General features: G+C 32.2%; 1 protein-coding gene across 6 annotated transcripts in view; it reads right to left on the bottom strand.

Moving 5' to 3' along the window:
• The window catches only part of LOC134695720 (protein furry homolog-like), a 399,195-nt gene that overhangs the window by 48,010 nt on the left and 337,349 nt on the right, over positions 1–13,836 (bottom strand). For all 6 annotated transcript variants that reach the window (XM_063557102.1, XM_063557101.1, XM_063557100.1 and 3 more), the window contains one exon: positions 11,285–11,391. In XM_063557102.1, coding sequence (XP_063413172.1) covers positions 11,285–11,391 — 107 coding nt within the window. The remainder of the gene's footprint in view (positions 1–11,284; positions 11,392–13,836) is intronic.

The raw sequence follows: 13,836 nt of genomic DNA, 5'->3' as shown, positions 1-13,836 counted from the left end.
TAAAATATTAAGATGTAAAAAAAACTGCTTGTTATCACTGAATGGTAAAGATTATTTAAATTTATCAGTTGGTAGTAAAAAGTGAATACACATTGTATATTGTATATAACAAAGATTTAAGTTGATTCTGGACAAAGAAAGATAACTCCAATTAAAAAAAATTCTTGCAGATATTTCTTGCTTACTATACTGGACAAAGAAAGATAACTCTTAATTAAAAAAAAATTTGCTATTTCACAATATTGTGAAATTAGATATTTCTTGCCATTGCACAATACTGTGCAATTGAAAAGACTTGCTATTGCACAATACTTAATATAATAATTTTAGATCCTGATTTGGACCAACTTGAAAACTGGGCCCATAATCAAAAATCTAAGTACATGTTTAGATTCAGCATATCAAAGAGGCCCAAGAATTTAATTTTTGTTAAAATCAAACTTAGTTTAATTTTGGACCCTTTGCACTTTAATTTAGACCAATTTTAAAACTGGACCAAAAATTAAGAATCTACATACACAGTTTGATTTGGCATATCAAAGAACCCCAATTATTCAATTTTTGATGAAATCAAACAATGTTTAATTTTGGACCTCAATTTGGGCCAACTTGAAAACTGGGCCAATAATCAAAAATCTAAGTACATTTTTAGATTCAGCATATCAAAGAACCCCAAGGTTTCAATTTTTGTTAAAATCAAACTAAGTTTAATTTTGGACCCTTTGGACCTTAATGTAGACCAATTTGAAAACGGGACCAAAAATTAAGAATCTACTTACACAGTTAGATTCGGCATATTAAAGAACCCCAATTATTCAATTTTGATGAAATCAAACAAAGTTTAATTTTGGACCCTTTGGGCCCCTTTTTCCTTAACTGTTGGGACCAAAACTCCCAAAATCAATACCAACCTTCCTTTCATAGTCATAAACCTTGTGTTTAAATTTCAAAGATTTCTATTTACTTATACTAACGCTATGGTGCGAAAACCAAGAAAAATGCTTATTTGGGTCCCTTTTTGGCCCCTAATTCCTAAACTGTTGGGACCGAAACTCCCAAAATCAATACCAACCTTCCTTTTGTGGTCATAAACATTGTGTTTAAATTTCATTGATTTCTATTTACTTTAACTAAAGTTATTGTGCGAAAACCAAGAATAATGCTTATTTGGGCCCTTTTTTGGCCCCTAATTCCTAAACTGTTGAAACCAAAACTCCCAAAATCAATCCCAACCTTTCTTTTGTGGTCATAAACTTTGTGTCAAAATTTCATAGATTTCTATTAGCTTAAACTAAAGTTATAGTGCGAAAACCAAGAAAATGCTTATTTGGGCCCTTTTTGGCCCCTATTTCCTAAAATGTTGGGACCAAAACTCCCAAAATCAATACCAGCCTTCCTTTTATGGTCATAAACCTTGTGTTAAAATTTCATAGATTTCTATTCACTTTTACTTAAGTTAGAGTGCGAAAACTAAAAGTATTCGGACGACGACGACGACGACGACGACGAAGACGACGCCAACATGATAGCAATATACGACGAAAATTTTTTCAAAATTTGCGGTCGTATAAAAATCATCCCAATATCTGAAAGCGTTAGAAAAAAGTCTGTATAACTGTGATTTTCAACAATATATCAAGGTCCATAGCCCGTAATTTTGGCAGAAGTAAGCCGAGCGGAACAAAACTTTAACTTGATCTGTATTGACATGCCAAAAATCATCCTAATATCTGAAAGCGTTTAGAAAAAAACTCCATACAACTGTGATTTTCAACAATTTATCAAAGACCAAAGACCTTCATTTCAGTAATAAACACCTGCGCCATGAGCATATGATACGCCCGACGTCTTGTGTGGAAGTTTTATGCAATAATCATAAATAGTAGTCCATCAGCTAGTTCTCAAAAGCGCTCTAGTTAAGGAGTTTGTGTTACACCCCAGGGTACCGCGATTTTTTTTGATAGAATTCAACTTCATTATCTTATTGATAAAATACAAGGTGTTAGACTTTAAAAAAAGTGTCCAAAAGTGGTTTAAAATCGTCCCTTTCAATGGTCCCCTCATTTAGCAATCACGGCTTAGTAATTTTTAATTAAATTTTTTGAGATAAAGCGACTAAAAAAAAATAAAGTATAGAGGTAAACAACTAAAACAGATACAAAACTATCATATTTAATGTTACTCTGAAGATTTTTTGTTTTAAAAAAAAGTTTTTTTTACATTACAAACAATCCGATTTTTTGGGTTAAAATTAACGCATATTTTTTCCTTTCATAAAGAAATTCGTTATACATTTACCCGTTTTAGTTAATTAAACTTTAGAATTAATCATTATACAATGTTTCAATCATTTGCAGTATTTATATATCGTCTAAAATATGAAATATTTGATAAAATATATGTACGTGCAAATACTCGTTAAATTACGGAAATCATCAAATCACCGTCATTGATTCAGTATACAACATGTTCAATGCATTCACACATAAGCATTATCAATTTGCAACTGAAAACACACATTTAAATGTCGATTTATGATGTTTTAGTGAGACAAATTATTTTATAAAGTGAATGTGTAACAAAATATTACTGAAAAAGTACAAATCAAGGTGGGATTTTTTTGCGTTCAGAAAAGGTGCACTCTATCGAACTCAATAAAAGTGTACTTGATTACATTTGGTGTTTTAGCTATGTAGTGATTGACTTAAGATTGTTAAGTCATTCAATCGACAAACATCGCTTTGAATGAACGTCAAATAGTCAGTTATTAGAATTGGCCATACTTTTTTACGTTCTTAGGTTTCTAAGGGATACAAACAAAAATGGCTTTGTTGTTTTCAGTTTAAATAAAGATTCTGTTAAGCGTTGGTTGTTAAATGTACATTAAATTGTTATCAGAGGTACCAAAATTATAATTTAGTATGCCAGACGCGTGTTTCGTCTACATAAGACTCATCAGTGACGCTCATATCAAAATACTTGTAAAGCCAAACAAGTACAAAGTTGAAGAGCATTGAGAATCCAAAATTCCAAAAAGCTGTACCAAATACGGCTAAGTTGTCTATGTCTGGAATAAGAACATCCTTAGTTTTTCGAACAAATCAAAGTTTTATAAACAGGAAATTTATACAAATGACCACATTATTGATATTCATGTCAACACATATTGTTGACTACGTGACTGGTGATACCCTCGGGGACGAAACGTCCATCAGCAGTGGAAAGAGCTTCAATGTTTTTAAAATTCGAGATCTGGTAGGAATGGGTTACCCTGAAACATCCGCACAAAAAGAACTTTAAAAAACTCGAATGAAGCGAGACAAAACTGATGTTATGAAATTGTTTCAGACACTGCAAAGCTGGCCAAATCCATTTGAAACATCTGAGCATTTATATGGCTTGTTCTCGGGTTCTGTTGCTTCTTCGGAATTAATGTGCAACCTTCTAAACGCGTATGAAAAGGGAAAGTTTGCTTCAAAAATTTTCATTAATGAACGGCTTATACAAAAGTCAACCGATATCTTCAAAACAATTAAAAGATTATCATTGCTTACATTTTCGAAAAAGGAAATAAAAGACAAGCAATTAATGGCTGATAAGAACAACAAAACATTGAGATCAGAGGAAAAAAATGTCGCCTGCTTGTCATAGCCTAGACAAGATAGTTGGTTGCACAAAAGGCTCTCCAGTTTGAATTAGGTCCTCTTCCAATTTATCTTGCAAACTGTGATGGTACACATGTTATGAAAATTAAAATCTGTCCTTGATGGTCTTTTAGAAAATGGTCATTCCTTAGGAAAGCATGTGGATATTTGATGACATGGCAGTTATTCAACCCATTACTAGGATACCAAGCACTTTTTATTTGGCAATTGTGATTTTAAAAACCATCCTTTTAGTTTCAAAAAGATGTCCCGCATTGATTTTGTCACTGATTAGTATCCCACAATATCCATAAAAAAAATTAAAACAGCAGGTCCTTGGGAGGGCAAATCATTACGATAAGTTCTAGACTATCACAATCGTGTTCTTGTGAATGGAATAACTGTTTGTTAGTTGGGGAATACAAAGTTGCTCTTGTTGAATTCTTTGGTTTGGAAAAGAGTAAATAATCCTATAGATTTACACTTGAATGTATTGATTTATTTGTATCACATGGAAGTATGTGCCACAAAATAAATGTTGGAAATGAAATAGCGTAGAATGGTTTTATCTTATAATCAAACAGGAAGAAGCCGATTACAAAATGTTTATTAATGCAAAAATATGCAGCTGACAAAAGTTACGACTCCATTGTTATAAACCTTCTGACATTGTTGTGGAAGTATTGGCTTACTTTTTTCACAGTTGCATATCAATTCTAACATTTTTAGATTGGTGAGAATGTTTGTAGAAAACTGCCAGGATTTCACGGCAGTACAGGTTGTGATTCAGTAAGTGTTTTGTCTGGTAAAGGAAAAAAAGCAAAGTATTCGGCTTTTTGACACGTTATGTGTGTTCGGAAGGTCTATTCCATCGTGCTGAAACCTTTTAAGAGGTTGACGAAGAGTTGGTAAAACACTCGAGAGGTTTTCGTGTTCTTTATATTGCTACGAAATTAAAAATATCGATGAATAAAGATCAGAACGTTTAGAAATGCAACCCAAAAAAGATTTATTGTCATCTACTGCCCCCAACAAAAGATGCAATGTTAAAGCACATTGAACCATCCAACTTTCAGACGAAGATTTGATAATCTGTTCTTAAACACTACACTGGTCTGTTGCTTAACAATTATAGTTGGATTGTTTAGAACGATCTGATCAGTATCAATTAGCTAGACCAACCACCAGCGTTAGATGCTTTAATAATTCTGAAGTGCTGTTCAATTAAAGCTGGTTGTGCCAACAGCAGATGTTCATGTGTTCAACAAGGTTTATCCTGAACAGATACCTGTATGTAAATGCTAGAAAGCTTGTAGATAGAAGGATTATCAAAACTTTGATATTGCTAACGATGACGACGAATATGATGGAAATGATGATAATGATAATTCGGTAGATACAGGTGACCAAACTGATGATGATTCTATGGATTGACCTTCTGCGTGACCTTAAAATGTAGTGATTCGGTTGTTAAAAAAAATTAAAAAGATAGAGATCTAGAAACCCTGACAGTTTTGTGTGTTTTAATATGTAAGTTATTTCATGAAAGTGATGTATAAATTTGTGACAGAATCGTGCATATCTGGTTGCCTATGTTTGTGTCTGTCGTTGATTCTATGTTTTTGTTTCTTACCTTTAAATGTTTTTTTTCAAAAGCCTTTACATTGTAGTTACATTATGCTCTCTGTTTCAATATAAAAAATATACCATTTTATCAGGAAAATTAGTACTTTTGCTATTTTTCATTCAAAATTATGAATTTTGGAAATTACCCTCCCCCTTTTTTCTTGGTCCTCTACGATTTAAAAAAATTATTGAAAATTAGCCTGCGTTTTAATAAGATATGATTTGTTCCATTTAATAAAAAGAATAGTACTGAATTATTGGTTATTTTAACATTATTCTGTAAATATGTGCAAAACAAAATGTTTGATATACCCTTAAATAAGTCCCCTTTTAACCCCTTTTGGACACTTTTTCAAAAGTCTAACACCTCTAAAAATATTCTTCATATATTACTCTTTAAATTTATACAAAAATATTGCGGTACCCTGGGGTGTAACACAGAATTGAAATTTTGCCCTACCAGCTGATGGACTATAGTTTCTGAGAAAGTTTTAAGCAATAACCATATATTATTTTTGAGACACGGCGGGACATGTAAATCGCCCAACAGTGTTTTTTTTTACAAAAAACTAAATATTACTAAAATAAATTTTGAATCAAAACCAAAAAGTATACAGATCTTTGGATTAAAAAAAAAAAAAAAAGTGTGTAAAGTTTTAAGCAATAATCATAAATTATTTTTGGGATATGGCGCGACATGTAAAAAAAACCTGCCCTGTTTAACAAAATCCTCAATAACTCCAAAATAAAGTTTTAAATCATCACCAAAAAGTATGCAGATCTTTACATTAATATAACAAAGAAGTGTGTAAAGTTTAAAGCAATAATCATAAATAGTTTTTGAGATACGGCACAACATGTAAACCCCGCCCCCTTTTTTTACAAAATACTCAATAACTCAAAAATGAAATTTTGAATCATCACCAAAAAGTATACAGATCTTTAGATTAATATAAAAAAGACATGTGTAAAGTTTAAAGCAATAATCATAAATCGTTTTTGAGATATGGTGCGACAGGTAAAAAAAACTCCCCCTTTTTTACAAAATACTCAATAACTGAAAAATCAAATTTTGAATCATCACCAAAAAGAATACAGATATTAAGATTAATATAACTAAGAAGTATTTAAAGTTTTAGCCATAATCAAGAATTGTTTTTGAGATACGGTGTGACATGTGAAAAAAACACACCCCTGTTTTAGTTACAAAGTGCCGTAACTCAAAAAGTTTTAATCTTATTTTCACAAAAAAGTATACAGATCATTCGACCATCATAAGAAACAACTATATTAAGTTTCATGAAATTTGGATAAGTCGTTCTGAAGTTACGGTGCGACATGTTTACGCCGGACAGACGGACGGACACCGGACATTTGTATACCATAATACGTCCCGTCAAAATTTTGACAGGCGTATAAAAATTAGCAGGGGAGAAAGAAACTTAAAATTGATCTGTAACTCATCATGGTTAACTCACATACCAAAAATCAGTCCAATATCTAAAGGCGTTTAGAAAAAAACTCTGTATAACTGTGATTTTTAACAATTTATCAAAGGCCGAAATTTCGGTAAAAATAGCCGAGCGGAACGAAACTAAAACTTGTTCTGTAACTCATCATGGTTAACTCACATACCATAAATATGCCCAATATCTGAAGGCGTTTAGAAAAAAACTCCGTATAATGGTTTGTTGCGGAATGACGGAATGAAGAAATTACGGACAAGAGTAAAACCTATATGGCACCAACAACTTTGTTGCGGGGCCATAAAAATAAGAAGGGTTGTTGGAAGTACACTAGCTAGCGAAGCTTTAGCTGATGGTATTGATTGTGATACATCACTAGCTACTTTGTATAATGAACTGGTTTTCGATAAATGTACTACAGAAGGAGGTATTTCAGTAAGATGTGTGATTGACAATAAGGACCTTTCTGAAGCTGTTCATTTAAAGAAATATGTATCGGAAAAGAGACTGCGACTCTAAATTAGTTGCATCAAGGAGATGATCCAATCAAAGAGCAGATTGCTCTGAGGGATAGGATTGCCATTGTTTCATTGACACATAAAATTGAGAAAGGAAATGGTGAATATGTCAAAGCGACAACCACCCGACCATAGAGCAAACAACAGTCGAAGGCAACCAATGGGTCTTCAATGTAGCGAGAATTCCCGCACCCGTAGGTGTCCTTCAGCTGGCCCCTAAAATATGCATAATAGTACAGGGATAATGGACGTCATACTAAACTCCGAATTATACACAAGAAACTAAAATTTAAAATCATACAAGACTAACAAAGGCCAGAGGCTCCTGACTTGGGACAGGCGCAAAATTGCCGCGGGGTTAAACATGTTTATGAGATCTCAACCCTCCCCCTATACCTCTAGCCAATGTAGAAAAGTAAAAGAATAGCAGTACGTTCATTAAAATTCAGTTCAAGAGAAGTCCGAGTCCCATGTCAAAAGATGTAACAAAAGAAAATAAATAAAATGACAATAATACATAAATAACAACAGACTACTAGCAGTTAACTGACATGCCAGCTCCAGACCTTAATTAAACTGATTGAAAGATTATGTCTTCATCATATGAATATCAGGTACAATCCCTCCCGTTAGGGGTTTAGTATCATACTATCATAAAATATATGAGAAGACCATAACCCGTGTCATGCCAACAACTGTTGTTTTAGAAATAAATGTGTTTAGTTCCGATGCAAAGACCCTATAAGTGAATCAATGTTAAAGCCAAAATATGCAATCTTTAATGACCTGACAACAGTATCGTAACTATATCCCCTTTTAATAAGTCTATTTAAAGGTTTTGTTAGTTTCTGAGGAGAATACTGACATTTTTGTGCTTTATAAAGAATATTTCCATAAAATTTTGGATGTGAAATACCTGAACGTATAAGATGTCTGCATGTTGAGTTATATTTACGAATTATTTCCTTATACCGGTGATAAAATTTAGTAAATGTTTTGACCAGTTTGTGATATCGAAAACCCTGGTGTAATAATTTTTCAGTAATACATAAATTTCTCTCGCTAAAATCTAATACGTTGTTACATACACGAGCGAATTGTACAAGTTGAGATATATAAACACCATAAGATGGTGACAAGGGAACGTCACCATCTAAAAATGGATAATTAACAATAGGAAATGAAAAATCATCTCTTTTATCATAAATTTTTGTATTAAGCTTCCCGTTTATGATATAGATAGCAAGATCGAGGGAAGGGCAGTGGTCATTGTTATCATTAGCTTTATTTAAAGTAAGTTCTACAGGATAAATTTCTTTAGTATACATACTGAAGTCGTCATTATTGAGAGCCAATATATCATCCAAATATCTAAAAGTATTGTTAAAATTTTGTATCAAATTTTGTTTTGATGGGTCTTTGCTAATTTTAGTCATAAATTGTAACTCATAACAATACAAAAACAGGTCCGCAATAAGTGGTGCACAGTTAGTTCCCATTGGAATTCCAATAACTTGACGATATACAGAATCTCCAAAGCCAACAAAAATGTTATCAAGTAAAAATTCAAGCGCATAAATAGTATCAAAGCATGTCCAATTGACATAGTTCTTTTGTTTATTGCTACTAAAAAATGATCTAAAAGAGTTTGAACATATGTACTCGCATGCCGACTTTTTAAATGCCCAGTTAATTAGGGATGTGAATTTTTTCTTAATAAGAATATGAGGCAAAGTGGTATATAGGGTAGAAAAATCTAAACTTTGAACAGATTCAAAATCACCAATATATGCATGCAATTTATATACATGTAGCTGTATAATATTATTTTCAAAACTAATTCAACTGCACATGTAAAATGTAATTTACGTAATCTGAATAGTTACTACATAGCAAATCACGAATAAAATTGTATGAACAATGTACTTAGGCCTAATGTGTTTTATTTTTGTACTATCATTTCCAAGTTTACTTTCCACAGCAGTCACTGAGACTCAGAGTGAGAGAAGGTATTTCACTTCGTATCTTATCACCTATTTCCCTACGTTAATTCTAGGAGGAACCCCATTCCTAACTCTTTAAATATTTAATTTCCTTTAAGTCAGTGATCATGACTCCTTTCTGGACACATTCCTCGGTTTAAATTGCGATCGTTTTTTAAACAATACCACGTTGATCATCAGAACGAGCTAATACATGTACTTGAAGTGTTGTTTTGATTCAGAATTCACGGAAGTTACTTCCGGAAGGGAGACAACTTGAAACAATAATATGGAAGACTCCATTTTGCCTGAAGGGGTGTTCTAGTTATAACTTTACGATGCGGACTACATTTATTTTAATTTAAATGATGCATATGATTTAAAATTATGCAACAACAATAACCCTCAATAGCTGACATACATAGAAAAGATCCCATGAGTTATAAATTAATTAATTGAAAGGGGAATCCGCAGCAACCATTCGATCTAATACCCCTTGAAGTCAAGAAAACTATACGTATGCGCATAATTACCAATACTAACCCTGGAGCAAGAACGTATATTGAATGTTTATTTAACGACCTGGATCACAGGTTCTCTTTTTCTTCATGATAGTACAATCTCAAATATCAGTTTCATAACAGTAACATATAAGAAAAACTCCACTCCAGTTCATAAGACAGAAATAGATTTATCGGAATTCAGAGAACTCTCACATTTTTAATCTGGGGAATTCCCTCTGATGTGTTTCTAAATTTGTAAAAACACTAAATATAAATACTGCTTAATTCTGATTTTCCGTGTTGTTAAAAACACGCTCATAAGTCAAGGGAATTATCAATCATGAAGATTATGAAAAGAACATTTAATGAAAGTTGTTTATATCCCTTTGTTTGTTTTTACCTATTAAAGCAAGACAATCATAAGAATCTGTGATGTTTCTTTATGTTTAGAATAAAACAGTTGACCCTTGCCCTGAGCCAATGGTATAAGTCTACAGATTGCTTTTTATGAGCAATGTATATAATTTAAGAAGGATAAAGGATTAAACCCTCAGGCAATATTGTCACTTTGATTATATAATGTCCATTAGATATATATTAACCTATTGTCCAAGTAGAATATATAATATAAAACATTATTAATGATAAATTCTTTGAGTCTCAAACATTTACATTAAAATGATTAAAAACATAAACACATCTGAAAGTCATAAAAGCTTATACAACTGATGTATCACAAGAAGTTCATATCAAACTAACTTTAGCAGAAAACTTAACAATTGTTGATGCCATCGTTGCAGCAGTCAGCACCATCAATTGACAAAACATCAATAAGCTTGTCCCATTTTCTAAATTTTTTATAACTTCTCAATTTCATTTCAGATATTTATAAAAAAATTAAGGGAGATTATCTTAATAGATATAAACAAGGCACCTAAGTCTAAAAACTGCTCAAAGCACTGTGTAGGTATTGTCTGAAAACTAGAAAATCACCCCCCCCCCCCCCCCTTTTTGATGAATAAAATCCTGTAACTAGGAAATGTACAATCTAAAATCTTTAAAAATAAAAGGTCAATAGTTATAAACAAATCATCAAAGTTTCATGTAAATTGGTTAAAGAGTTTTTGAGTAAAAGGACTGAACTCAATCATCAGTTAAACTTATTGGTTATAATTAGCTAGGCAAATTCAAACATTTCAATGATATGTTAATACAAAAGTACAGACTACTGGTCTGATTAAACCCTCAGAGATAGAATGTCCGACATGTTGACGACAGACGAATAGAGGGACATAGTTGCATTGACCCAGTGTTTGAAAAACTCATCAAAGATACCAGGCTAAATACAGTCAACTTTGTATGCTAAACATTATTTTCATATACAATAAGACTCATCAGTGACACTTTAATAATTCAAACCAATTACAAAATTGAAGAGCTATGTATGGAATTGTTTCTACAAGCAGCTTCTCATGTGAGGGTTTCTAGTTATTGTATTAGATATATATTTGCAGTCGTATAATAAAGAACTAGACATAAACTTACGTAGAACAAGAGGACACACTTGATCGTCTGCTTTCCTCCAGTCTTGGTGACTTGATTGTAATGGAAGTAACCAATGGCAACTTGGGCATCCCATTCTCTTCTGGTAGCTTAATCAATAATATAAAGTTATAAACATTTTCATATTTTATGGAATGTTAGCTTTACAAAATAAATTGGGAATGTGTCTATGGGACACAGATGATGCCGCTGTTTGCATATCTTATAAAGATATAAAGGGACACCACTGAAGTGCCGCTACCAAAATCTGAGTTTTGTGGTTATAAGTATTGTGTATTAGTCTTATAACATTTGGTTGAGGCAAACTTAAGTTAGAGAACAGAAACCAAAAATTTAGCAATTTTTATTTTCATAAAGGGGCATAACTCAAGAATGGAAAAAGTGACACCATCCACCTGGTTAAAAATTAATTCACCCTGCATTATAGGCCCTATTTATTTGGAGCATACATGTAGAAAATTACTTAAAACCTTTACTAAATTCTTCCATACTCATAAAGATTTGGTTTTGAAGTTTGGTTGTACTTGTAGAAATCTTATTACAAATGGGAATCAAATCCTAAAGGAGTAGGTCCGGTAAGGACCAGTTTTTGCCTCAAATTTCAGGTTCATCTAACTAAAGATTTTGAACACTTTTTACACACTTAAGTGTCTATTTCATTTGATTCAATAGACCACTTTCGAGTTCATCCGTCACCGGAAAAAACTCGTCAATTATACGCGCTTTTATCACCGTCATTTGTGCGTTTAGGGGCGTTGTCACTTCCCTTCCAATGTTGAGCGAGTCGTTGGAAAACTATAATTATATATTATACAAATTATTCGGCAAATTGAATTCTCAAAATTGACAATCAACACTGCTGTCTTTAGGGAATTGTCAGTAAGTACCTACAGAGCAACCATTATTTCTAGTTTATCCTGCACAAAGACGATCACTAAGACGCTTGATGAACGTAAATAGTGCAGGGATACAGACGACCCCCTCTATCTGGTAAATGACGTCATAAAGGCGTGCATAATTGACGAGTTTTTGCCGGTGACGGATGAACTCGAAAGTGGTCTATTAGTTTATGTGATAGATTTTAAATAATTTAGTCATTAACCAGATGCTCCGCAGGGCACAGCTTTATACGACCGTAGAGGTTGAACCCTGAACGGTTGGGGCAAGTATGGACACAACATTCAAGCTGGATTCAGCTCTAAATTTGGATTGTGATTAAATAGTTGACACAGCATAGGTTTCTGACACAGAATGAATGTGGTCTAATGAACTTAACAATTTTTTTTTGCCTCTGAGCAATTCACCATGCTGTTGAATATTAATCCTCTCAAAAAAATGTTTGAAGAAATTTTCTTTTTATTTATGAAATCTGAAATGAAAAAAATTGACCCCCCCCCCCAATTTTTTTTCCACATCCCCCTTTCCCTTATTTCAAAACTGATCTCAAATCAAATTTCTAATGAAGTTTGCAACATAACTACTCATTTAAATACATCATAAAATATTAAAATGTAAAAAAAAGTGCTTGTTATCACTAACAATTACTGGATGGTATAGATTGTTTTAATCTATTAGTTGGTAGTAAAAATAAATATACATTGTATATTGTATAAAACAATGATTTAAGTGGATTCAACTACTATTCTGGACAAAGAAAGATAACTCCAATTGAAATCCAATTAGAATTTCTTGCTATTGCACAATATTGTGCAATTAGATATTTCTTGCTATTGTGCAATACTGTGCAATTGAAAATATTTGCTATTGCACAATACTGTGCAATTGAAGATTTCTTGCTATTGCACAATACTGTGCAATTGAAGATTTCTTGCTATTGCACAATACTGTGCAATTGAAGATTTCTTGCTATTGCTGAATTTATAACTGTGCAATTGAAAATTTCTTGCTATTGCACAATAAATAAATTTGGTGTATTTACTGTCTTCTGATTGGTTAAAATAATTAGCTTTATTTTCAATGTTATCAATTTTTATGAAGACACGCCCATTCTAACATTGTGTATTCATACGCAAACATCTGTGTAGTTGTTATTCATATTAATATATATCTTTAAGCCTTATTTTTGATAGAATTTTTTTTATAATGAATGGCAATAATTTATTTTGAATTTATTGAACCATAAAATTAATTTTTGACTCTTCACATTTAACATAATCTGCTTCGCGGATTATTCAATGTGAAGAGTCAAAAATTAATTTTATGGTTCAATAAATTCAAAATAAATAACAGCCATTCATTAAATACTTAAAATAATAATTTTGGATCCTATATTGGACCAACTTGAAAACTGGGCCCATAATCAAAAATCTAAGTACATGTTTAGATTCAGCATATATCAAAGAGGCCCAAGAATTCAATTTTTGTTAAAATCAAACTTAGTTTAATTTTGGACCCTTTGGACTTTAATGTAGAACAATTTTAAAACGGGACCAAAAATTAAGAATCTACATACACAGTTAGATTTGGCATATCAAAGAACCCCAATTATTCAATTTTTGATGAAATCAAACAAA

The sequence above is a fragment of the Mytilus trossulus genome, chromosome 14 (genome assembly GCF_036588685.1).
Source record: "Mytilus trossulus isolate FHL-02 chromosome 14, PNRI_Mtr1.1.1.hap1, whole genome shotgun sequence".
In the NCBI taxonomy this organism is placed as follows: domain Eukaryota; kingdom Metazoa; phylum Mollusca; class Bivalvia; order Mytilida; family Mytilidae; genus Mytilus; species Mytilus trossulus.
This window is presented reverse-complemented; position numbering and strand designations above follow the sequence as displayed.